General features: G+C 43.5%; 1 protein-coding gene across 7 annotated transcripts in view; it reads right to left on the bottom strand.

Annotated features, from left to right (window-relative positions):
- Positions 1-27889, bottom strand: part of agrn (agrin) — a 245088-nt gene that overhangs the window by 144519 nt on the left and 72680 nt on the right. For 5 of the 7 annotated variants that reach the window (XM_051426468.1, XM_051426470.1, XM_051426469.1 and 2 more), the window contains exon 3: positions 2735-2773. In XM_051426468.1, coding sequence (XP_051282428.1) covers positions 2735-2773 — 39 coding nt within the window. Of the gene's footprint in view, positions 1-2734; positions 2774-7106; positions 9376-27889 lie in introns of those variants that run through there. The other 2 variants (XM_051426472.1, XM_051426474.1) reach the window with 2 other exon arrangements.

The following is a 27889-nucleotide window of genomic DNA, read 5'->3' as shown; positions in this document are numbered from 1 at the left end:
CTGACGTGTTTCTCCATTATACTTCCTTTCTTTTGAGTCTCTGACCTATTTTGGATCTAGTTTGGCCAGTGTTCAGTCACCTAAGGCTGTAATAGGATGAAATGAAGGATACCTCCAGGGAGCCATATACACCTGATTTTCCTCTCAGCCTGCAGACCTTGAGACAGAATTCAAGAAGTGAATCTATTCTTTGTCTGTCATTCACTTACAACTAAATACATAAATGTTCAATTTGGTAATTAGATCTCTAATAAAAATCAGCCAAACTAATTCAGAGATGGTTACTACTGCCTTCTTCCTATGTCCTTAACCAGTGGACAAACCTCTGGATGTAGACACTGACAACTGAGGGCCAAAAGCTTAATTCCGCATGCATTTCTCTAAGTCGACCCCCTTTCAAAAGTCCAATACTAATCTCTCAAGCAGCAAATTTTCTCAGCTTTCTAGCTTTGGCCAAACACCCAACAACTGTCTTATTATCGGAGACGACAGGCAATAATGAGTGTGGCCTGAGCCAAGCAACTGCTGCTTTGAGCTTTCAAAGAAAGAGCCTAATTAAAGGCCGCTTTGTGACTTTTGTCACTTTTTTCTGACTGGTGATTATAGGCCATTCATTGGGGAGGATTCGTCAGCTATTTGTGGGTGGCGCACACCATAAATATCATCTGAGCGCTTTGCTTATGTTGTGCCGAACCTGCATTTTCCCCCAGCGAGTCCCAAGATCCTTTCACTCTAATTTGCAGAACAAATTCCTTTACTTTCTGCAGAATCTCCTCGCGCTAATAAGGATGTCTCATCAACAGCAGTTCAGAGACAAATTAGGCTGTTTAAAAATGCAGACTCCTTGGTATCTTGTCTGTGATTTCCTGTAATGAAGTACTGGGGAGCAGAGTGTCCTTGGCACTGAGGACAAGTTCAGAAGAACAAGCCCTGTGCTCTTTGGAGCAGATTTGACAAATGGCAGAGCTATATTAGCCCTCTGCTGGTTTGAGTAGCTTCTAAAGCGCCCCTCCACCACTACTAAAACCATGCGTCTCCAAAAAGTGGCCTACTGTCTTATTTGGGCCAACTCTAATTGTCTCACTAATCTCTCCAGCATTAAATGACCCAGAGAAACTGCATCCCACAGGGCAGGCTTACCCCGCTGATTGGAGACTTTGCCTTTTGTTTTGCTTGGCATATTAAAACAGCATAGGCTGCTGATGGAAAGCCTACAGAACTATTGGAAATGTAATTAAGGGCTAGCAGCAGCTTTTAAACGGTTGACTAGTGCAGAAACAAACTGTGCCCCTCAGACAGCAAAAACTTTAATACATGGGAAATGAGTGGCTCAATCGATAAGCAGGGCTTCTTTTGTAGGGGAAAATTCAATGGAAGACAGAAATGGGCTGCTTCACTGCCTGCATACTGTTTCTCATTTTCCCAGTGGAGAGCAAAATTTTATGGCAATATTTGCTTCAAAAACAGACAAATAGAGACCTCTCTGTGAGATATAATAATTTGTCAAGTCAATTTCATCTTTCATTAAAATAAAAACAAATAGCTGCGGTAAACTGTGCCGGTTGCAATTGAATCACCAGTGTTTTGTGATATGAGACACAAAGGGGGAAAAAATTGACATCTCCCACACTCCTCAGGTGTTGAGCTGAGGCCGAGTTGAGAAATGCTCCAATCAAGCACAATTATTTGTTGAAGCCAAACACCACAGCCATTTCACATTGACAGAGAACAGCCTATTGTCCCGACTCCGCCAGACAATCGCATTCATCATAAACTGCCTCTAATTTGATACATTTTTTAGGCTGACATCTTTCGCAAACCGCTTTTCCAAACAAACTGGCCTATGGGGCGAGTGATTGAACAATTATCAGAAACAGATTCAGCAAGCCCCCACTGTGGCCTTTTGTCCCCGGCATCAGCTGGACGGCTGGGATCATTAGAAAATATTTTTCCTTGTGTTTTCTTTCTCCAAACCTCTGGCTTTGTAGCCTGCACACAAGCAGGATGGCACATCACCTTCAGAACTAGTAGGAGTCCATCCCTGGCTGTCTGTCAGTGCAGTAAAAAATAAAATAAAATACAACACCAAAGTCTATCAAACACTGTCTCACTGTGCTGCCTCTGATAAATATTCATGATAGCAGCTTGAAAACCAGCTGTTTTCCTCCAATTAAAGCTTGCAGAGATCCACCATTTTCGAAATAAATTGTTGCTTTTTTAATTAACAGCTTATGTTACTGGGCCAGAAAACAATGGAAACAATGCAGCACCCATTGCAAAGATTTATTTGTGTGGGACGGGATGAGAACATGTGGATAACAAGGCAAGGTAATGGTGCTGCTCTGTGCCCCTGGCCTACAGACCCCCAGCAGCTTCACGTGATGTAGAATACCCAGGGAAAGGCTGGTTATTATCCTATTAGACCCTATCAGAAGGATGTGACTGCTGCTGTGGTAACAGGTATTGAACATCAGCCCAACTAGCCGAGCGGAGCAGATCAAATGAAGTCATCAAAAGATCCTTCTCACATCAAAGCCCTGAGCAGACCTGGCCACGTGCCTGCCATACCAACAGTGTAGAAACAAAAAGCGTAGCAGCCAAGTCTGGCGTATCGCACAGACGGCGGCCCACTTCAAAGAGGGGGATCCGCTGTCCAAGGTCATTATTCATAGGTATACCCCAAAAACAGCAGTGGTCAACGAAGGCAAGCAGAGAAAAACCGCAGAGGACTTACCATCAGGAGGCTGAGCTGGTGTGAAGTGAGGAGGTTTGTCTGAAAGAGATAAAAGAAAAAAGAGAGAGAAATAGGTTTTTAGTTTTGGGTACATTCAGAGACTTCCCAGGGGTAAAGGGCAAGTAATTGAGTTGCTACAAAAAAGAGACACATTCTGTCTACAGGCTTGGCTTTTCTATCTAACACATTCTAATGCAGCGATTGAGCCCTGCAGGAGCGCAGCAGAACTAATCGACAGGAGTACATTTCAGCGATACCGGCACCATCTTTGTTTAGTCATTCATTGTTTTCTATGGTCTTCACATCCCAAACCACACCGCATGACTTTTGATATTACAAGGGCATATGAGAATTGAGAACACAGAGGAAGGGCTCTGTTTTTGTTTCGGGCTGAAAAGTGCGAGACAAGATTTAAAATTTGGTGACATCAGTGTAAACTTTCTCAGTGCCCAACCCCCACCTCCCCAGCAACCACATGCAGAATAAATCAGGTTTTTTTTCCCTTAATATATCAAATGACATCATGCTACTCTCCAGGTCAACACCCAGCAGACGATGACATAAGGCTTGTCAGTTTGTGGGAACCATAAAACGAGCTGTGGTGTCAAATGACTGAGTGTGGAGTAACACTCAGTGGAATAATCATGAAACCTGAGTCCTTTGCCATTTTGAAACCTTGATGCTATAAAATGAAGAAAATCTTGACCAAGCATTGTAAAATAGATCAATAACACTTTATGTAATGGAGGTGGATGAAGAGCTTGTAGTTGTTTTCAGCAGGGAAATAGGGGATGTTGTTAGTGACAAAACAAAAACCAAGCAACAACAGAATTAGGGCTTCAACCAACACTTATTGTTATTGTAGCTTAATCTGATGATTACTTTCCGATTTTACAACTCATTGTTTTACACTACAAAATGCCCAAAAAATAACAAAAAGTAAATTTCCCAGATCCTTAGGGGATGTTTTCAAATTGCTTATACTGTCCGACTAACAGTCTGAAACCAAAACATATTCAATTTACAACAGAAAGCGGAGAAAAGCAACTTTGGGTTTTTGTTCATTAAATTATTGATCACCTATTCAATTTGTAATAGATTCATTTTCCACTGATTGATAATTATGCAAAGAGCATACAAACGTTATAGGCATAAGGCAGTGGAGGATGCAAAGCTATAAGCAAAGTAAGGAGACTGGCATCAGGTAAAAATAGACAACATATGTACCAATACCACAAAAATAACGATCAGTTAGTACTAATCTACTGGGAGGATTTTGGTGTCTGTCTCTTTAATCACCAGGGGACTTCAACAAATGAACAGCGTCTTACAGACATGGTGTGCTCATCAAAGGCCATCATGACACACTGGTCACGGTGTACCGAGGCACTGGAGTACCAAGCACAATCCAACCAAACCACCATCTGCACTCTCGCAGTCAACTAGGCTGTCTGACTCAGTAAGCAGAGCCCCGGTGAGTTGTCAGAGCTGCCTGCGCTGAACAAACACAGCAACACACACAGAAAGGAAAGGATGTGCAGCCACCCAGCCATCTCTCCGATGTCTCTGTACTGTGAGGGATAATGAGGAAGATAAAACACATCACATCAATTACCCCGCTAACACATTTTTCCGGGTCCCCGTCAAACACTGAGCAGAAGCCTTTCTCAGGACTTCTGCGATACCCGTCGGCGTCCCAAGACACAGCTGAGTTTTAAATTTAGGCTCACTTAAAATTGCTTGTCAACAGCCGGGGCTTCGGGGGAGAGAGAGCGAGAGAGAGAGAGAATGAGAGAGAGAGAGAGAGAGAGAGAGAGAGAGAGAGAGAGAGAGAGAGAGAAGAAAAATGAGGAGAGGGGAGAGGCGAGGCTGGTGCTAGAGGTGAATAATGAAGTGTCTGCTGAAGCTGTTTCCCAGTCAGTCATGACGGTAACTGATTTCCATCTGGGGGGGATTTCAAGAAAACATATAAAATGAGGGGAACAGGAATTGGCATGAGGAAAATATAGAAATTCTGCTAAGTGTGTAAAGGAGCACACACAAACATACACAAAACCAGACATCCACACAGGCTGTACTTCTTGCCTGGCATGCGTAACTATGTCTGAACACACACAAACAAACATACACACACACAGGCATATTGTCGCACAAGGCAAATCAGAAAGAGTCTGACAGAGAAGGTGGCGTACAAAGTGAGCCGAGATGGCGGGAGAAGCTAAATGACTTCTTCACATTTCCATAATGAAAGGACAAGATAAGGTCTTTCCATAAACATATCAGCCTTTCCCATCTCCCTGTGCAGCTGGCAAAGCCTGCTTGAATTCACGTGCCTGTGTGAATGTCAAAACATGGCCATCATTCACCCTATATCTTCAACAAATCAATATGTGCCTGACTGTGACATTTAGCCATGTGCAGGAAGATGTGTGTGTGCATGTATCTTTGTATGTGTGTCACCTTCCCCTTTGGTGTGGCTGATGTATAGTTGCACAGAATGATAAAACGAGTGTGTCTGTGTGTGGGCTCTGTTGGCAAGCGCTAGGATTTTGGGGTGGGGGGTGGGGGGGGGTTACAAACTCTGTGTGTTTGTGTGTGTGTGTGTGTGTGTGTGTGTGTGTGTGTGTGCGGCCTTGCTTCAGCTCATATGGTGACAACAGAAATTGCGAATGAGGTTGCATGACTCCTCTCACACCCCTCCTCCCACCACACACACGTCACTGCTATGAGCGCTATCACTATCCTATCCAGCTGTCCTTGTGGCCGCATGGCGAGGGCTCTTGGCGGCGTAATAGAGCCTCTTTCACTCCATCAGATTCTCCAGTGCTCATTTCTTTTCACTCGGTCATCTGAGAGGTGAAGATTGGTCCGCTTTAACTGAGTTTGTATTAAATCTAATAGAATCTGTCTGGATGAAATTGACTCGGTAACATGGCAAGGTTACAAATGAACCACCCTCCTCCTTCTCACCTGAATCCACCAATTAGAATGAGAAGGAAAGACTTACAATGATGATAGAAAGACAGACTCTTTGAGAAATGCAAAGAGGTGCATCTAATGCAGTAGCATCCTTTAGGCTATGGGGACTTTGCCTTGCACTTGGCCGAAAAGTCAACAGCCTGATAACAGACTAAGAGAAATCAGAGAAAAGGGTTGACATGGAACAACAACCATGGCCGAAGAGTATTAACAGAACCTCTCAAATACCACTAACCCGAATTTGGCACCATGTAAATGACTGCTAAGACTGTGCTTTCTCTACTTATTTACTTATTACAACATCCTACAGTAAGTGATTATGTGAGTCTTGTAAAGCTCATTCTGGAGAGGTGAGAGGAATTTCAACTTTAACACAGACCAAACACAGACTAAACTGGCAACGTACTCAGAAATAGACTTGTATAAGTCTGTGAGAGAGTGAGGAGAATGAATAAGTCAGTGTTAACACAAGGCAAATAGTAAAAGAGAACAGCTGAAGGTGAGCTGTTGGTGATGTGAGAAAAAGGTAGCATATTGTGCTCAGGTGGACGGTGAATGTCATGTTGTGAAGGCAAACTATTGGCTACACTATTAGGCTAAACCTGGCATGCATAGGATTGAGCATTTCAATACTGAGTAGAAGCACCATCTAAAATTGTTGTTGTACTCACCACATTGGAACCAGTATTGAAAAATCTCAAATGATACCGAGCAGAGGGGTTAACAAAAGACTAAAACTAAAGCAATTACCTTTCCTGTTAGAACTGCTCTCAGAGAACTCTTTTACCCAAGAATCTACTGTGATGCCCACTATCTAACAGTTTAGATAGACCGGTAACTAAGACACACAAAGATAATGCCTTCGCCTCTTAATGAGCCACTGTAGTTTCAATATGACGGGAGGGGTTGGGGCTTTCCAGGCCAAAAGACAAATTTTCATCCTCCAAAGGCATTTAATCGCCATTTAATACTTCATCCCGCAGTTCAAAGCAAATGCCAAGTCTTTGGAGAGGAGATATGAAGCCATTTCACAAGCCTGCAGACACAGAATCAAGGAAAGGGGGGCTGTGACTTTAGCTGTCCTGATGTCCCTACTTCAAGTGCAGATAAGGCTGTCATGAGAGGTAAAGTGAGCCCGGTTTTGGGGCAGTATTTGTTTCAACAAGGACATTTCATGCAAAAAATATGCAGGAATGTGAAACGCAAAATAATTTCTTTCCAGCTAAATTCTGTCTGAAAGTCTGAGCCAATACTTTGAATTGGGTTTTTTGGTAAGCATTCTATTTCCAAGCAGTGACCCATACATTTATATGCTATGACAGTGCAGTAGAACAGAGTATAGTAGACTGCACTACAGACAGTAAAGTTGTGTGTTTCTGTCAAACCAACGTACAGTTGTTGAGGAACAGGAGCACGGCGAAGCCCAGTGTAGATGTGGCCAGCAGGATCAGACAGATGTTGCAGGGGATCATGAAGTAGCGCACCACCAGTGACACCTTGTGCTGGTACCTACGGTCCTGCTCCGGTGGTGGTGGCGAGGGATAGTGGCACCCACTCATGCTCCACTCCAATGACCCCCTCCCCTCCAGGGTGGAGGAGATGATGGGACGAGGAGGGCGACGAGGGGTGCCCAAAGACCCGTTGGAAAAAATGATGGCGGTGGGGTTAGGGCAGAGGATGAAGATGAAGATAAAATAAAAAGCAAAAAAATATGCGTAATGGTTTGTATTTCAGCTGCGGTTCCAGCTGTGCACCGTTGCAGAGACCCGGTGACTGTTTCTGTCAGAGAATCGCAGCAGCAAGCTTTCAGCGGTTTCCAAGCAACACATTTTTAGAGATAATAACATCCATTTGGAGAAAGAGGACAGACAGGGAGGACAGGGATGTTGGACTGCTACAGCCCCCCACCTGTCCACACGACCTCCATTCTGCTGTGCCCGCTAGGAAAAAGACAAACTAATGGGCTTTCACTGTGCGTATGTGTGTGCTGTGAAGTGGTTTATACTTACAGTGCGAACGTGTGTGTGGATTTAAGTGGGTGGTGATAGTGTGTTTGTAAATGTGTGTCAGTGCGCTTTTGGCATAAATGTGCCTGAGATGCACCTAAGTCAGAAATGTGTGTGTTAGGATGTGGGTGTCTTGGACTGTCAAATATCCACACGGAAAACTTCCAAGTAGATCAGCAGTAAATCCACAAAAGGAATCCCCTCCTTTCTTTCCAGAGACCCTGACTGGTAATTAGATGGACGTGAAAGGGGTCTTCCTCATCAAAAGCCTTTACAAACCCAGCCAAAGTCTGCTGCTCACCAACAACACGTGTCACAAGTATTTCCCTAAGAGGTGAGATCCGAGCATCTTTTTTAGGATCCCTGTGGCTGTTGCCTGTTAGGGCAATGAGGGTTCGCTGTTCTCCTGAGCAATGATTTGCCCAACGTGCCTCTAACGCAACACAACTGCTTCTTTGTATCCACCGGACTGGCTCCTTTGGTTTATGATCTGGGAGCTTGTGTCACGGTCAAGAGATATACGACCAGGGCACGTAAGATCCGTCCGAACCTGACACCGTCACTAGAGCAACTTGTATCTGTTGTAGCGTGATTAGCAGGATGGCCGGAAAGCAGCTGGCTGCCTCTCGCCAAACCATATGCTCTTGGGTTCACGGAGAAGGTTTGTTTTTCCTCCCCTTTTCTCCTGCGCGCCTGCCACTGCTCCTCGGTTCAATAACCTTTATTCCCGGCCGGTCTCATGGAGTGGGTAAGCAGCTGCCCCCCACTCTTTTGGTTGGCTGGGGCCGTAAGCAGGTCAGAAGAAGTGGCGGAGAAGGGACAAAAAGTTGGGAGAGGAGAACGATCGCAATCCCCACTCAGCCTGTCAGTGCAGAGCTGTCTTCTATCCCAAGCAGCTACGGATGAGCAGCACAACACAGAGAGACTCTAAATGAATACACTCATGGAAAGAAAGGGAGAAAAACCTGTGTGTGATCAGAAATCAACCAAGAAGCTCGAGGCGGAGATTTGTTGGGCTTTCTTCCCTTGTGTCAGCCTCCTGACAGGGAATCCCAACCAAATAATGAGAGGAAAAGGTTCTCATTGCGTCCTGATCCTTGTAAGGCTTAGGTTGATTTAGCTCCCTCTATTTTTTTTCCTTTCAGGAAAGAACTTGTCCAGTCTTTCCTTTCTTTCTCTGGTTTGTCGTCTCTCTTTTATGTGCTTCCTCAAGCATCCAGTCCCTTTTTCACTGGGTTGTCTTACTCCAGAGGCGCTCCCAGTGTCCTGGACGCAACGATTTATTGCACCAGCTTCTCCTCAGTGGGGTTCCAACATTCACTGGCAGCCAAAACAACAAATCAGGCTCCGGGTATTCATAGCGCGCTTAATCCCCAGGCAGCAGGTAGTGGTCCCAGTGTCAGCGCACTCAGCCAGCTGAAGAAGCAGGGTTGGAGTGAGTCAAAGAGAGAAGTCATCGGACAGACACGGTATGTACAGAGACAGGGGAAGTAAACGGGAATGAGAAGGAGCGTTGCCAAAAGGAAAAGCAGCTCCTGACATTTCGTTTTTTTTCCCCTTCTGGAGAAAACAGCAGCGGCGTGTCGCTGGTTTCCCAAACACTCTCCTCCTGAGCGCTCCTCTCTCAGCCCTCAGCCAGCAGAACGGATGAGCGCATAATGAGAGAGCGAGTGAGATAGTGCAAGAGAGAGAGAGAGAGGTGGGGGGAGTGGTTGAGGGGCCGTCTTTAACAAAGGCAGAGGGGGAGGAGGGGTTGGAGTTGGGTGAGGGAAAAAAAAAGAAAATGAGCGAGAATAAAGGCTTTGGGGAATAGTACTCGAGTCCTGTCAGAGTAGGGAGGGGGGCAGCAACAGTGCACCAGCAAAACAAAAGAGGGCCACAGTCTTGGGAGATGTCAACCAACTCCTCCATTTGTTTATAGCCTAATCAAAAGAAAGTCTCTTCCACAAGAGCTGGAGAATTTCCACAAAGATTTAATGAGGCAAACTGAGAGAAAATAGGCCTGTGGAGGGAGGGAGAGAGCAAAACTTAAACACATTAAAGTCAATCTCATATTGAGGCTCTCCAAACAGCCTAACTCACTTGTTTTTGACCGATATGCGTAACCAGCGCAGAAATAAGCCTGAGAAACTTCACATGCGTTCCGCACTAATAAGCCAATATTCAATTAATTAACAGTCCCATTTGGACCCTTTTTTGTCTAACCCATATTACAACTAGGAATAGGTTGCTTTTTTCCTTTACTGTTTTAAATAATATGGCCAAAAATAAATATTCAGCAGATCTGGCAAATGATCTGAGGTGGAAACATTTCCATCTATTTCATAGGATGTCATTTTTTTTAAAAGCAATGCATTATTGCTCTTCTAATGGGATAATGAGGTCAGAATGGAGGGGTGGTTACGCTTTGTTTTAGCAAGACCCCGCATCAATATCTACTTTGAACAAACTCAATGGCAGCAGGCGGCAGATGCAAGGCGGTATCTATCATCAATTATTTATGGTTTTTTTCACTCTCTCTATCTGTGTCTCCATCTCTGCCGTTCAATCCCCCCACTCTGCGCTTTACGCAGCGAACATACACACTGGCGGCAATGCACACAGTGGCTGCGTCCACAGAGGAATTGCATGGATGCACACACAATTGGCATTTCTGTCTGATAGAAACTAGCACATACACACAGCAAAATGGACCCTTCTGTCTGATTGCAGCCTACAAAGGAACACAACTTGAACACAAACTCATACTACAGTACACTCTCACTCACACTGACATCCTCACACACACACACACACACACACACACACACACAACACACACAGGTAGGTGATCTTGGTTCCCCCCAAAAGTAATTTATCTTTTTGGACAGTGTGTTCATTCCCAAGCTTAAGCTGAGCTTTGTGGGGGAGCCAGGTTTTTAGACTGCCTGCTGAGGGTCAAGAGTTCACCCCAACCTCCCCCCAATCATCAGCAAAACCACCCACCCAGAGGTGCCTCTCCCCTCTATGCCCTTTCCAGACACGATACCCCAGACAGTCCACATCAGCTCTCACATTGCATAACAAAACCTGATTGATGGATGAACTGAAAAGAAAAAGGAAACAGCTGCTGTCTTATTTGCTGCAACTCTTTTGTCTCCCTTTTCACTTTTATCTCTAACTGTGTTTTTATCATCATGCTTATTGTCTCAATGAGTAAGATAATCAGGTGCAGCAAGAGGTTAAAACAATTACAATTCACAGTGCATAAAACAGCAAAATCACAACTTGTGACCATGAATGAAATACCAAATTCTCCCAGCAGAGGGTGCTGGGGAGTCAGCCCGGCACTCTGTTCTGCTGCCACGACCCAAATAAGATCTTCCATCGACATCAAAGCTCAGCTGCTTTGATCCATTTTTAATGCCACAAGTATCGCACAAGGTTAACATCTCTCTCTCAAGGCTTTGAAATGGCAATTTCCATTAATAAGCCAAAGGGGCTGCTCTCTTGTTTAATGGTCTGGCAGGAGTAAAAGTTGATATGTGTGCGCACATGCACATGTGTGCTATTCTTTATGCAGAGGGTGAGAAATTTGTCAGGTTCAATGACTGATGGACAATAATGCTTCAATCAAGTGTGCGTGTGTTTGTGTGTGTGCAGCCCAGCACACATCCCGGGCTTCTGGCTGGCTGGTGTTGATCTAATTGATTTAAGAGAAAACAGTTGTTCCCTTTGCTGAATGACAATTTCTCCTCCAAAAGGCCAAAGGGATTATCATGTGAAAAAGAGACTATTACCACTGAGATCTACCTTTAAAAGAACAACCGACATCAAGTATAGATGGCAGAAATGTTCTCTGTTTGCATCATCTTTATATATTTGACGTTACAAGCTACTTTCCGGCTGCACTGCCACAGGGTCATGGGTCTGATATATAGTAATATTTTTGAAATTACGCAATGATCGATGGTATCCACTCTGCACTGTTTTGTATCTAAAAGCACTTTATCAGTGTGGGGTCAGCGCTCTGGCATAAACAGCAGATGTGAATCTGTGTGTATTTTCTACTTTAGCTAAATGTACCAATTCTCTAAAGATTTAGGTTTGAAACATTTGAAAGGTATAAACTATGCCTACCCTCTGGCCAAGCAAAACCCAGTCAACATATGAACAACCTCCTCCTAAAGGCAGCAATCAAAGAACTAAATATCAAATTTGCATTAACAACATTTTAACTGTCGTGCTGATTCACAGAGAATAACTTGTCAGAGATGGTAAAGGTGACTGAGCACCCAAGGGATGAATTTCTCAGGAAACTGCCTTTTCTGGTTCAGAACTGATAAAATGAGTACAAAATGAAGTCAATCAACCTATTTCTATGACCTTACATGCTTAGTTTGACTTTGATTATAGTACTTTCCCAAGCTCACTGCCAGAGAGCTAGTCTGGATTATGAATAAGTATGAGTTCTATATCTGAATCTTTCATCAAATAATCTGTTTAGGGAAAACTGTGTGTAAAGATCTATCGCTAAATGTGACAACAACGGCTTGTGTGAAAAAATCCCCCAAAAACATCCCATTAGAGTGGGACTCGGCCCATTTTTCAAAGCAGGAGCTATCAAAAGCGGAGCTGTTTCTTTCACTAATGGCATTAGAGATCATCCTTTCCTGCTGTCCATTGTAAATGAGGGTTTTAATGATGTTGATGAAAAGAATAAAGTCTGTTAAAATTTAGAACGGATTTGGTAATTGCCTGCACTAAAGCCTGTCTGCTGGCCCACTCAACTATTCATGTGCGCTTCATTTCCAAGATAATTCACTGTAATATTTGTCACGTTGTGTTTTATTTTGTTTTGATGTGTGTGTATGTACAGATAATGAGAAATCTGCTGCAATGAGGGTTATTTCAGCCAATGGCATCTCAATGTTCAATCAGGGCCAACTGACAGTTATTTCCTACTATGTATTTGTATAGCCCTGCTGCTCCATACTACACCAGTGAAGTAACACTTCTTATAAATGTATCTAATTCCACAGTGTACTATGTATTCAAGGCCACAAATTCCACTTTCAGGGACATTAGGTCGACATCAGAAGGCCATGTTGAATTCTTCATGTGCATCGAGCCGTGCAGCCAGGCTGGTGGAGGGAAGCCCAGACTCTTCACCCAGTGGGCTACGTCAGTGAGATGCTAGCAGGTGGGCCAATTGTCTCGCTACGGTATTAACTCCAATCATCATAAGTCAGACTTTGCCGCAGCATCCAACAGATTCCCAGACTTCCCAGTCATCAGGCCTTTGAACCGAGCAGAACTCCTCTAGCAGCAGTGCGACCAGGGCCTCGCACAGCTGTGCACAGCTAACGGCATTAACCTCTAATGAACTGGGACTCAAGAAAAAAGAGTGGGAGGTACAAGGACAGATGATGATGAGGGATGAAAACAAGATGCTTCTCTGAGAAGTGTATTCATGACAACCAAGCATCGATACCACAACAAAAGACCCAAAATTATTTTATTTTGGAAAGGTTTGAGACTCACAATCTAAAAGCTGAAACTACAGATGGCTCAGCTATAGGGGACAGACAAATTAAAAGAAGAATAAGCCTTTATGTCTTAGAACGGTGTTGGGCCACTACAAGCCACCAGAACCTTTTTTGCCTTTTTGACGTTTTGATGATTGAGGTGAAGATCACTGTCTAATTAAGTGTTCTGACAGCCTTGTACAAAAGGCCGGATTGATCAACAGATCCATGGCTATGGGCAAGGATGTTCCAACCATGTAAAATGATGACATCACAACAATTGCATGTGTTTGTCTGGCAATCACAGTGCATGGTGTTGCATTGCGTTGCAGAAAAAACTGAGACCAGTCCAGCTTTGTTGCCAGATGGCCTTGTGTTTGTGCTTGAGCACAACTCATTGAAATGAATGAGGGTCTGTCTGAACACATCACTCCAAAATCAGTTCTGATGCTCAGTTCTAGTGACCGTGAAGGCCATAGCATATGAGTCACATCATTTCATACTCATCAAACCCTTCAGAGCCCTTGTGTCTTATATGGAAGCTTCTGTATTCCTTATATTTCTCCAATCATATATTTGGGTGTTTCCTTTAGTTTACAATCAGTTTGTCTATATGTATCATAATAGTTAAAAGGAGGACTCAAACAGACATGGATGCGGTATGGCTCTCGCTAAACCCTACACACCAAACCATTAAAACCCCTCAAAACGGTCCACCATGTCTTCAAAAAATCTAAATTTTGCATTCATGACAACACTATTTCTGACTCAGTGGATGATGGTACTAATGTGCAGCACTGATGTAAGTGTGAATGAGAGAGTTCCCACACTGGGTGGGCTCCACACATATGTGACTCACAATGTGACACATCGTTCAGTATCTGGTGTCAACCTGGGTACACATGGGTAAGCTATGACGCTGAAAGCAGTGAAATGCAGCCCACAGCTGAACATGAATGTGCACTCGGGTCATCTTGAAATCTGGCATGTAGGTACTGAATATTGGCCGTTAGCCTGATCTGTGTATATTGATTTTGCTTAGACTGTTAGTCAGTCCTCCAGCTGATGCCGTTTAGCCCTCTACAGAGGAGCCTCCAGTCAATATGATCCACCTGTCCACACTCAACACTTTTGGCTACATTAGCCTCTTCCTCCCACTCCATCCCACGCTGCCGTGACCTGCTTTTTCAGCCTACTCTGAGCCAGCTCTTAGCCTGGGGCCTCATCCAGGACATGTCCACTGCTGGACATTCAGTTCCCTCTCATATGGTGAGGATGATATTTCTCGCCTCAGGGCTCATCTGGAGCCAGAAAACACCGATCCTAGCCTGGGGGCTGATGTTCTCAGGCCTGCCGCCCACTGACCTTCCTCCTTCCTTTTCCTTCAGTCTTCTAAATGGAGAGGAACTCATTCAGGAAGGAATAACTCCTTATTAGCAAGCTATAATTTTCTAGCCAGCCCCTCCTGCACATCAACATCCACAACAATAATGATTACAGGATGTAATATCCTCCCCGCTTCACTGCCTTGCCCTGTTTATGCAAGTCTTCAGCACCAACATTTTCCCTTAATAGCCATGTAGGAAATTATTCCAATGGCTGGGAAAAGACAGGGAAATAATGACAGAAAGTGATTGGAATGGCAAAAAAGGAGAGTGAGAGAGAAAGAAAAGGTGGGAAGAGTAAAAGGAGAGCAACCTGGGAGTTTGGCCGCTGTACGCAGAGCTAGTGGAGAGTGACACTTCTCCATGTGGCAGACATATGGAGCCAATTGTGGCAGCAGTGCAGGAAGGCCAGGAGCAGGGAATCGGAGGAGGAGTGGCTGGCTCTGACAGCCTTTACACAGGAAAAGCAAGGCTGATGGAGCTGAAGGATGATACAGATGTCAGTCTGTGGCCAAGTCAGCCATCTGTCATGGGGAACTGGCCAAGTCACATTGGCCCTGTCATGTGGCAAAAGTAGTGGGAGACTTGTGATGACCAGTCATTATGAGCTGGGAGCTGTCCTGTCAACATGGCCAATTTCCAACAGCAGCTAACCTTGCATTGGTGTAGACAGAGGACACACAGACGTACAAGTAGGGCTAGGAATATATGTAACATCAATACTCAGTACAGACTGAAAAAGTGTCAAATATGGAAAGCTGGCATTGCCTGTTCAGATACTTTATTGGCTTGTTTACTTAGATTATTAGATATTTCTTGATTTAAATCGGGAAACATTGGAAAATATTTAAATTAGGCTAAATCAATAATATAACACCGATACATTGAGTAGTTTGGCATATATCGTTAAGAAAACAGACATATTTGACCACTGGAAGGTTTTTGCAGTAAGAGTTAATTTGCAAAAACAAACCTCTAGTTTGATATTCGCTGGAGTGCACAAAGTAAAGCATGACTCAAAACAGAAGTAACTGATTTTGCAAATGAACCCTCCGGGCTCTATCTTGCACTCAGCGCAATTGACTTTGTACACTGGCGCTTGTATAATTCCTATTTTGCATTCGACGCACATTGGAATTTTCCCTCCACAGACGCACGTCCTTAAATTAGAGAATGAACTTGCGCTCCGGGGGGCGGTTCAGCGAAAAGAGGAGATGTGTTCCGGCGCAAACGTTCCCTGGTGCTATTTTGCTGTTTCAGAAAACAATTCCGCCACAGACCAGGAAAAACCTAGTCTAAAGTCAGTGGCGCTTATTCAGATGCTATTTAAGGGCGCAGAGTTGAGGGGATGCGCCTGAGAGGCAGCAGCAACATTGCCACCCGGTCAGGACGGGCATTCATACTTTGCCGCATCCCGGACAGCTCCCGCTCCAGCATGTCAAACCCGGTTTGCTGCAGGAACGGGTGGTCCTCTGGCGTGTAGTGGGTCTGGATCCTCTGCACCTTGGTGCCCTTGCGCACTGCTCGGCCCGTGCGCACTGCTCCAGAGGCCAGGGTCTTCTTCCTGCGAAGCTGCGTTAAATTGTTATAATTTATTGTATGGCTGTGTTACATTTATTTCATGTCAATACTGTCACTTCTCGGTATTTCACGGCCCTGACGAGAACGTCGGTCTCCTCGGCTGTGAACCGCTCCTGGCGTGCGCCTGGCCAATCCGCCGTTATAATAGCAATCCGCCATGGAACAAGCGCGCCTGCTTTTAAAGGGAATGTGAGATGACGCTCTGATTGGTTTCTTGCACGTTACGTCCAAACCACACCTATGACTAATGTAGCTACTTCAGACCAACCCATTTTAGATTTGCGTCGGGCGCAAGAGATCCGCCCACAAAGCTACTTGCGTTTTGCGTTTGATACTTGCGTTTCAGATCGGCAAGATAGGGCCCTCCCTGTATTCACCCCAGATAGCCAATGTACAGATAGTAGCTGTAGCTAGCAACATACACAATTTCCGTGTCTGTGAGGTGTTTATGTGACAGCTTAGACTCTGACTGACCTCAAAACCAGGAATCCCAGTTATTTCACTAATTTCCATGTTGTCTTTTTTTCCATTTTGTGTCTGAGCATTTATAACTTTGAGCCATAAAGCCCTGGGATATGCACAAATGTTCTGCTCAGTTTCAGATATTTTTAAATTGCACTTCACTTCATCAGATGCCTTACCTCAATTAGCACCGTGCAAATTTATGTCCATTTATGTCGAATTTATGAATTTCTGTTCAGACCCAACACACCTTAAGGTATTAAAGAATCTCAGGTATTGTATCAGCAGTGATAAAAAAAAATTCAAATGATACCCAGGTCAACGCAGATGTTAGGGAACATAAAGGAGGTAGTGAAATAATGGAATGGAGAACTGTGTGGGGGCCCTGATTATCACTATTCAGTAAGTTAACATTAATGTTAAAAAGTCAGAGATATGCTATGGGGAGGTGTAATTTAAAAAGTTAATGTGGATGTGCTGCTGCACACAGACGAGGAGCGATGCCAACACAGAAACTGAAAATGTCTTAAACATTTCCTGTACATTAAAGGTTTCTGTTATTTAATGAGCAGCATGTTTGAAGCAAAACATTGTCATTATGCATGTTGACTTGAACTAGAAATATTCTATTTCAGATTCCAGCTCCATCAAAGGTCTTATGTTCTACTGTAAAGCCCTTGTGCTGTACATCAATAATCCTGCTTTTTCCTGAACATATAATTACTGTTGCCTTTATATTTGTCCAACTATAGCATGACGGATCAACATACATCGCTGTGACACATACATACCGTATACAAGCAGATTTACCTGATCGGCTTTCTAGCATCAAAGCAGACAGTGACAAGCTATTATACACTGGAACCCATTTGCATTTGCATTTACAGTAATGAACTCGCTCTCCTCCCTTCTACTTCTCTTCTCTTTCTTTTTCCTTTTCACTCGGCCCGTCACTGGCTGCTGGCTGCACATCGAGCTGGATCTTCTCAGATAGAGGGCAGAGAGGGAATATTAATTGGCGAGCAATACCCCCTTGTTGGGACGCAGCCCATAAATGAAACGGCTATAAATTATTTATATGCCTAATCAGACGACATGTGCTCAAGTTTTTCTCTCAAACATGACAGCTTCTGTGCTATTCCTTTTTTTAACTCCTCGTAAATAATTCTCGTTCCTTTTGGTGAGGGTGCAGTCAGATAAGCCTGTGTGCTAGAAGTACAAGCCTAATGAAAATATGGTGCCACAATGACGAAATAGCAGTTTTCTGGCTGCAATCCCGGTCAGGAAAATGAATGACCCGCTTAGCACCAGGTATTAAAATGCATCCTGTGCTTTGAGGGTTTTATTCAGATAGACCAAAAGCAGATAAAGTTCAGGTGTAAATGCACACAAGGTACAATCATTATTAGCAACCAGGTGTGAATGAAATCAGACTGATCCATGATAAATGGATGCAGGGATTCTCACGTGGATTCAACCAGCAGCTGAAGACAAATCAAACTAGATTTTAATGTGTGTACCAGCAAATAGACCTCTGGGTCTGACAACCTATGGGTAGGATGGAATCCTTTATCTGTGCCTTTAAAAACAAGAAACTTCCTAATAAAAATCACAGTTAATAATAAATCAGTTGGACAATGTGAAAACACTATGGTTAAGGTTTGGTTAGGATAAGGTACAAAAACAAATTTACAGCTTTACGGAAAGATCGGGGTTTAGATTAAAATGACGAGTTCATTAAGGTTACGGAACCTTTGTCGTCATGGGTACAATCATATAATCAAGGTTATGGAAACAATCATGGCCACACTTTAAATAACCCAATGTTAACTGTTGTCAGCTGCAAACAGGAAAAAAACAGCAGTCTCCCGAGTCAAAGTCCAACGTTTTGTTGACTCAACAATCCATCCTGAGTCCTGACCTCATCCCTATGTGGACTTTGTCTTGCCACTTGAATGTGAACATATGCCAATTTGGGTCACTTGCTAAAACAACTTAACAGTCTTGTTAGTTATTGGTATAAGTTATTGAAGTCAATATAAATTGATTATCTTCTATTTTTGGACTAACGGACGAGCAATATAACTTTTTGGTTCTTGTTGTTGTGATAGAAATTTTCTCTATTTGTGACATTTTGTAAAGAAAAAATGGTCAATTTGAATCTGAAAGTAAGATATCAAAGAGAAAGAATCATTTTGGTATCAGTACCAAAACTCAAGCCTTATTATCAAAAAAGGATAACAGGAATCTGTAGTTGCTTTCATAATTTAAAGATCAGAGCAAGACACAATCTGGACACAAGCTGGATGCCAGCCATTATGACGACCACCACTATCCTCAGCTTTCTTCTGGTACAGGAAAAGTAAACTGGATCTCCTGCTCTGCCTGAGCTTGAGGTTTAACAGGGTCAGTGCTGTCATAGTTGGTTTGTAAGGAAACCAAAGCCAGGAAAGAGCACCATTACCAGTACCAGTAAGGAATCATTGGCAGACTGCTGGCAGACAATAATAAACCCTCCTACAACCGTGAGACCAGCTGTCTGTCAACCACGAGGCTTTAGCTGCTTCTTTTCCAACCGCACAGTGCTCTGAAACTCTCCAAACACACACATTCATACAAGATAAGCACAATGACTTGGCATTCACACACAAGACAGAAAAATATAGACAGACACATTTCTTCCTTCAAATGCCACAAGGTGCTGCAGGGTTAAAATAAATGGTCTGCTAAAAAAATTGTCAGAAAAACGACGAGAGGGTGGAAACTGGATGGTTCAATGGATGCTTTATAAATCCCTTGACAAAAAAAATTTATGATGGGGAAAAAAAGCCCCATTAAGTAGGTGAGATCTGGAGAGATTTCTGCAAGAGAACTTACTGATGTTTCATGACCTTCCTTTTAACTGTTCACAGCTGAGAAGTCATTTACCTTTCTTGCCAAGACTGTGATAAGCTGGAAAACCCGGCTTCAAACTTCTGTTTAGACAAACATCCTGCCTGCTAAAGTGTCCTTGAGCAAGAATTGCATCCAGTCCCTGTGTGCTGTCCTGTGGCAAAGCCTGACCTCTGAACTCCATCTTTAAGGAGACAGGAGAAAAGATAATTTCTCCACAGGGATCAATAAAGCATCTTTCTGCCTGATGTTGGGTCACAGCAGAAAACCCTCAATCTTCTCCGGTGATTGGCCTCAATTTTAGCTTCTAACTAGTGTCCACAAAGGTGGAGATTTGTCTTGTGTTGGTCTAGGCTCTTGGGTCTAAGTTTGGACAGAAGGACTAAAAAGTGCTTTATGATTAGTACAGAAATCAAAGATATCTATGAACTTCCTGATCCACTGGATTCTCACATCAAGAAGGTGCATGGTTGTATCATTTCTCCCTGTTTTCATGTAAAATTCCTTCATGATGCTCCAGTATCCTGGCACAGTGGGAAAGCTCTGGTTTGCTGGAAACTCATAGATGCCCGTAGATATAAAACGTGTTTATCTGTTAGCTCATTAATAGACCAGTTGCCGGTCTAGGGTATTTTCTTGCCTTTCGCCTAAAGCATGCTGGTATAGTTTGAAACTCCTGTGTGCCCTTGAGTATGAATAATCAAGTAAAGAGAAGGGATGGAGTGGTGGATAGATGGATCTTGCAGTAGAAAGCCATTCCAGACTTACTAAGTGATAAACATCCATTCATGTAGGACGAGGGGTAAACCAAAACCAAAAACAATCTAGTGTGAATCAATAGAAGGGGGCAAATATGCAGTTCTTCGGACCCCTGATGAGACCTGTATGTATGTGTCTATGGATTTCTACATGTCCTTCTTTGTGGCCTTCCCTCTTTATCTTCATCAGCTTGCGCACAACAGCCAAGACTCAATCACAGCGGGGGCCATGTGTATCGATGTATCAACTCGTCTGTCATACAGAAGTGGCGGGGGTGGAGTCAGGAGGAGGCGGGGGAGGCCAGTAGACCTGGTTTTTGCGAGCGAACGCATGACAATGATGAGCTTGGCATGTCGCCGAGGCAACAAGCGGCCTCATCCATTATTCATCTGGGTAACAAACTGATAAACGAGGTAAATGAGGAGGAACAACGGCAGCGAAAATCATGCCGATGGACCGAAAGAGACATTTAGAAGCCGGCGGCACCAGCGGCTTCCTGAGGCGCATATTAATCTGTGAGGTAAACAACAAGGTCAGGACACAGGGTCAAAGCAAAACAGCTCTCATCCTTGAGAAGAGTAATGTGGAGCAACTCCACACCTTCAGAAAATTAGATTTTTTCTGTACAAAAAATGTGCTCGATCATACCAGAAGACATACAGGTGTTACAGAGAGGCTTTGCATCTCTGCAGAATCAACACATGTATAGTGGCTAGTTCTCACGTCGTCAGTCACCCACCTACCAATCATCCCTACCCTCCACATCAGACCCCTCACTTTCCTTCATCAGAAAACAAACTACCAACCCCTTTACAGCACAAGTAAGTCCCAAACAGTTGCATTAGTCTATCAGCACAGGTACAGAGAGCAAAAATAATATACCAGGTCTCACATGTCATGCCAAATTCATGTAACACAATCTGTACGAGACAGCAGGGGGATGAATTATTGCCCTGTTGCTACGGTAACACCTCGTATGCAGAAAACACCGTGCCGCGGTTTGAAAAATGGTGATTTGTGAGATTTAATTTCTAAAACCATTCCAGTGACGAGGGGGAGGGAGGGAGGAACGAAAGAAAGAAAAAAGATTGACAGTGAAAGAAGGGGAGAAAGAAAAGGGACTCAGATACAGTGAGAGAGAAAAGCGAGAGGAAGAAGGAGAGAAATGAGGCGAGGCTTCACTCGCAGCAATTTGCAGCAGTGCTTTAGACAATTTGGGTTACTTCTGTCACTGTATTTCTATAAGGAGAGCAGAAACACCTCATCTGCCATTCATTTCATTTCCATTCCAACACCTGCAAGCCATTTGCATTCTGTCAGTTTTACCTCTTCCTTTCATTTCTCCGCATGCCACTACATTTCCTGAATGATAACATACTGGCAATTTCTACACTGGCATAGCATGGGCCAGGACACAACACCGCCTGCATCCAAAGCAGGGGGAAAATGGGGAGCCTTTTTCCAATCTTGTCTTTCTTTCTCTTTCTACATCCCCAGTCCTCAAGTCCCAGTCCTCCTCTCAGGTTTCCACTGACAACCCCCCAACCTCTTGATCAAATCCAGATTTTTGCTATCTGACCCTTATGAGCCCTTGCAGCGCCTGGTGACTCCCCTGGGACCTGAGGCCGGATCGTGTGTCTCGCCTCTCCACATGAACAAATGAATCAGGTGCTCAATAGCTTTCCTGATTGGCTGTCATGACATGTATGCCATCATTCCTAATAGCGGAGCACCACACAGCCACATCGCTTTTTTATACAGGCATTACTGGCACATTACACCAGGGCAAGCAGGCAGCTCTGTAGATCCAGGCAAGTTTCATCAAGTTAAATCTAAAAAAATTTCAGATCCAGTTAGAATGAAATATAGGCCCAATTTTGCCACTAGGAATGAACGTGAAAATGAAAACAACTGTAGTCTAAGAGAGAGTAGCTCTGCTTGTCTGGGCTAATCCCTCATGAGAAATACAACAGCAAGAAAAAACTGAGTGAAGATCTCAAAAGGAGAATTTTAGACTTACAGGCTGAAGAATTTTAAATGTTATGAATTGAGATATTCACAATACATCCATATTCATGACATTTTTTAAGCAGCACTTCCCAATTATTATATAGTGGTAGCCCCAAAATGTCAGAAAGATGAAACTGTTTTTGAATTTTGAGGATTAAGAACCTGTATGCAGCACTTCATGTTTACCTATCAGGCCGGTCTGTGCAGCTTTACACCAAAGGGTACCAAAGGGATAAGAGAGAAAATAAGGATCTAACTCTGGCAAGTCGTGCTTTCTTAAGATGGAGCACTTGCCCACTGCTGTTTGCAAGACAGGATTTCCATCACTTTAATCCTTGAATTTCTTCTTTCTTTTATCTCTACATTTTGAAGATTGCAGTCGTTTCTGTAGTGCCAACAGTGATGTCCTTTTCCCTGGATTGTCTGCTTTGATGACGTTCTTTTCTTTGTCTGTTCAGCCTTGGCGGCTATTACTGGTAATGCTAACCACACACTACTCCTATTCTTACCACACAAACCAAAAGCACCAATCGAGCCCATGTGCGTCTGATTCTGATTTACGTATTTAAATATTAAATGAAATTCAAATTTAATCATTACTGTGTCAAAAACAGCAGGAACACACTCATTTATGTATATTAAACGTTTTGTTAATATTAGGATTTCACATTTGAATAGACTGCAACTAAGGATGATTTTCATTATCCACTAATCTGTTGATTAGTTGACTATTTTGATTAATCAGTAAATCATTTAGTTTACAAAATGCCCCCAAATAGTAAAACACAACCATTACAATTTCTCTGAGCCCAAGGTGACATCTTCAAACTGCTTGTTTAGTCTGACAGCAATACAACAATATGAAATATGAAACAGGGTAATCAGCAAATCCTCATATTTATTAAAGGAACAGTTTGAAATTTTAGGAAATATGCTTATTCACTCACTTCCAAGACTTATAAGAGGAGGATCACATGAGCATGAGCAACTTTTTTTTTAATCAGCTGATGATCCCATCTCCCAGTATTCAGAAGATATGGTTGAAAGCTTTTGAAAAAGCTATTAAGTGGACCTTGAGCTAAAATTTCTGGGTTCAAGAATGATTTTTTAACATTAGACTTCAATAATTAATTGATAATCAAAATTGTTGCTGATATTTTTTGTCAAACAGCTACTTAAACACCTTATCATTTCAGCACAACAATTTATCTTTCTGTTGCACAGGTTTCCAAACGTGAAACCACACTTTAATTTGGGCAAATAGTGAACATTTATAACAGCTTTGTGATTTCGTCTGATTAGACAGGTGTATTTTTGGATAAGAATCACGCCTGGAGAAGCTTTGAGATGTTTTTAACATGTGCACACACCCTGCGAACCCAGTGTGTGTGCTGTGGGGCTGTAGCTGTCCTGTGATTGAGAATCTAGGGCAAACCCCTTAAGTGGAAAGATGGGGAGAGGGAGAGAGATCATCAGAGCCATTACCGCGTGATAAATGATTTGCTAGCTGGTGAGTTGCCCTGAGGGAGACGGTGTGTGTGTGTGTGTGTGTGTGTGTGTGTGTGTGTGTGTGTGTGTGTGTGTGTGTGTGTGAGTGTGGGTGGGTGTGGGGCGGTGGGGGCTGAACCTGTGGCTTACTTCTATCAAGATCCCATGGCACCCACATCCGGCTAATGCAATCTGTTTCATTACAAGGGGAAAGAGGTTCATACTTCTAGCCTTGTGAGGACCCTCATTGACATGTATGTATTACCTCCACCCCCTTACCACAACTAAATACCTAACCCCAACAACCAACCTTTACTCTAACCTAAACCTTAAAACCTAGTCTAAACCCTCAAACAGGCCTTTGAAGGTTTGAGGACCCGCCAAAATGTCCTCATTTTCCAGAAATGTCCTCACTGCCAAGTACACACACACACACACACACACACACACACACACACACACACACACACACAAAACTGAACCCTTAACTGTTGAACTCAACTATGCGCACTTTCTATCACAGATAGGCGCACACAATGAAACTTCTCCACACACTCACACCATCTCACACTCACTCTCACGTACACTCTGCAGGCAATCACATCTCAGGGGAAAAAGAGCTAGAGCCAGGGCCGAGCTCAGAGGAGGAGGAGGAGGAGGAGACGGCAAATTAGTGCAGAGTTGAAAGAGCAGAGTGGTAGACGGAGAGAGAGGGGGAGACTGGGGAGGGGTTAGAGCAGGCCAGGCTGGTGGTGGAACAGACCAACTGCTTCAACAGGGGGAGAAGAAGTGTGAGTTTTTAAGGGGGAGAGGTGTGAGAAGAGAGAAAGAGAGAGATACTAAAATGATTCAGGTGCAGTTAGAAAAAAAAGGAGGGCTTAGATGTTAAGAGCTCGACAAGGCTGAATGAACAGAGAGAGAGAGAGAAGAAAACACGGGGGAGCTGGAATGACAGCGAAGAGTTGAAAGGGTGAGAGTAACGGAGAGACGGCAAGAGGGTAATGGTTGGTGGGAGAGGTGCAAGCAGCTCCTGCCAAGATAGAGGAAGAACCAGAGAGGGGAAAGAGGGAGAGAAATTGAGCAGCGTAACCCTCAAGACCCTGCTGTCTGCAGAGGAGAGTGGTGTGTGTAGGTTGATGTGTGCATGTGTGTGTCTACAACATCGTATGGTGCACGCGGCACTGGCAGGTCTGAGAGTTGATGTCAGGCTCCTCGGCTTCTCTGTGGTTCAGATTGGGAGGGAGGGATTTCTGCTGCGATAGCCCCCAGGGGAGCACTTCTTGCTGGGGTAAGACAGCCTGCCTGCCTGGCTGCCTGGCATGCCGGCTCCAACCGCTGGATGAGGCCCAGGAAGTGAGAAGCAGCTGGATGAGCTCTGGCTCAGAGTCTGAGTACCACATCACTAGCCAATGTACATCCTGAGGTGCTACGCTAACATACAGGTGGAAGTATGAAGAAACTGAATGCATGCATTAGATGCAAAGTAGGTCCCTTCTTTAAGATTTCCATTGGCACAATTTTTTTTTTACTTTGATGGGAATTTCTCACTATTTTCTGACATTTTGTAAGCAAAATGATTAATTGATTAATCAAAACCAACTGTTAATGAAAATATTCATAGTTGTTTGTTAGTACTAATGGAACTCACGTCTAAGAACTAACATGGTACGGATTTTAATCAAATATTTAAAAACCTTCATTTGCTTTTCTTCTGATGAGCAATTATCATGCTACACATTTAAAATGAAACCCGGAACAACGTCCCATCATAAGACACGAAGCCAAGTCCAGTTATCCAGTCTAAAACATTTCAGTGTAACTTTTGTACCCTTTCTTCCATAACTGTGTGTTGTCAAGGCGGGAGAATTAACAAGCACAAGAAACCATGGTGACAAAATGCTCATCTACAGCAGTGCTAGCTAAGGTGAATGTGTTCATAGACACACTGCTTGTAAAAATACCATAGACCGTCTCTTCGGTATGGTCATTCAGATTTGGCAGGAAGTACAAGCAATTCAGACTGGGATTGTCTAGGTACTAGCTGTATGATAATATATGCGTTTGTATTGATCATTAATTTAAAGAAGGTGTTAGTTTGAAAGCTCCAAATAATACCAAACACTATGTGTCATTTTTTACTACATATGTATTGTACAATGGAAGATACTGAGCAATGGAACTCCAATATAACACAGCTTGTAAAGCCCAGATGTCTGACCTTGGCTCAAAGCAGGATTTGGCTTCAAAGCCTAAATAGCTGATGATGCAAGACATAACTTAGAGTAAGCTTGATCATCCCTTCAGCAGAGTTTATCTTTGCTCAGTCCCATATCCCCAGGTCAATAATGTTGACTCATCGACCACCCCTTTTTCTGTTGTCAATAAAGCACACTGTAGCCTTTTAGGTTCTGCTTTGGCTCCGTAGAAGGAGAAACAAAGCAAATGACCCCCAAGGACTGATCAAGACCCAGGAAAACAGAGGCTGATGCTAACTATAAAGCCCCATTCACAGGGCTGAACATTGTGTATTTTCTTTTAGCCATTTTCCTTCTAAAACTCACAAAAATTGCATTGGCATTTACCCCAGACGGATAAGATGTGAAAGGGGATTAACAAGGCGATGATTTGTAGGTGAAGGAGCTGAGACTGCTGCCGGGGTAAAGAAAGAGAAATGATTTGGGCGCTCTTGCCCTTTAAAATCGTTCTTTTTCTCTAGCGATTCTGGCTTTGCTCTTTCCTAACATCGCTCTCCATCTTATCGATCAGCAAATCAGCTGCCTAATAGACGGGCAGTACTCAACACTGAGCGGGAAGGCTTGAGGTGAACGAGTCATGGAAACAGTCCAGAATATTGAAACGAACAATTAAAGCAGTCCTTCTTGGAAGATGGCCGGCAAAGGACAGCTTGAGTCACACAGGCCTCTCTGGGAGGGGTGACCGGGAAAGATTATTGTCTTCTTGAGACTGAAAGGCACACAAAATAATTCACCTGGAAATCAATTTCCATCACGTCTATTACAGACCACCGATGGACCGAGAAAGAAAGAGAGCGAGAGAGACAGACTGAGAGAGACTCTCATTTCCCCTTTTTATCCTTGTTGTATTTTTCTTCCCTCTTTCACTGCCCAAACCATTTCCACAGCAGAGTGCACTGGCCACAAAAAGACATCTGCAGTCGATCATGATAAACAGTGCGCATCTCTCCCATTTGTTTCCCTAAAAACCACAGAGCTGCTTGAGTAAAAGCTACAGCTGCTGCATCTTCACGGAATGCTTTCTGCATTAAATCATGATGCAAGGAGTTAAAACTTGTGAAGGCAAATATTGGTGTTGACATTTTTGGTGTGCAGCTGCTGATACATTCAAGCCAATGTCTTTAAAGATACAGTAAGATTTTAAAAATGCATCCATTTCATTATACAAATTGTACAATAGGGCTGTTGTTCATACAGACACTGGATTCTATCCAGAAATTATTCCTGTTAGGAAGCAAAAGCCTTGAATAGAGAACTTAGACCTTCATTTAAACGTATTTGAGAATTCTAGCTGTTGGCAAATATAAGACATCTAATTCCAGAAAGTGGACAATGCTGTTAACTATTTCTCCAAAATAAAAGCAGGTCATAAAAGCTATCCCCCTTGTTTAACAGAAGTAGAGTGGCTGATTGAAGGGAGGGCATACAAAGAGCATTAGATTTGCCACTTGTCTAAAACCTAAAGAGCTCCTCTTATTTTAACAAGAGCACAGCCCACCATCCCTCATTCTCCATCCAAACCACCAATTTCTCTAGTTTTCCCCTGCCGAGTCCTCATTATCAACTAAAGAAAACAGAGCTGATGTGCCTGAGTGTGTGTATGTGTGGAGACTCCGAGATGGGAGCAGAGGATATGAAGCAGAGGGAGGAGAGGTGATGGGTGTGACTGAAGGGGGGGCTGTCAGCCTTTGTAGGTCAGCGTAAATGTTTAATGCTTTATGCTGATGAGCTGACGCTCTATCTGTTTCTCGGAAAGATGCACTCTGAGCTCCGTCAATCCCCGCCGCCGCTCACACAAACACGATTCCCACACATTTGCAGGCGTAAGCCG

Source organism: Dicentrarchus labrax, unplaced genomic scaffold (genome assembly GCF_905237075.1).
Source record: "Dicentrarchus labrax unplaced genomic scaffold, dlabrax2021, whole genome shotgun sequence".
In the NCBI taxonomy this organism is placed as follows: Eukaryota; Metazoa; Chordata; class Actinopteri; family Moronidae; genus Dicentrarchus; species Dicentrarchus labrax.
Note: the sequence above shows the minus strand (reverse complement) of the source record. Positions and strands in the feature narration are given on the sequence as shown.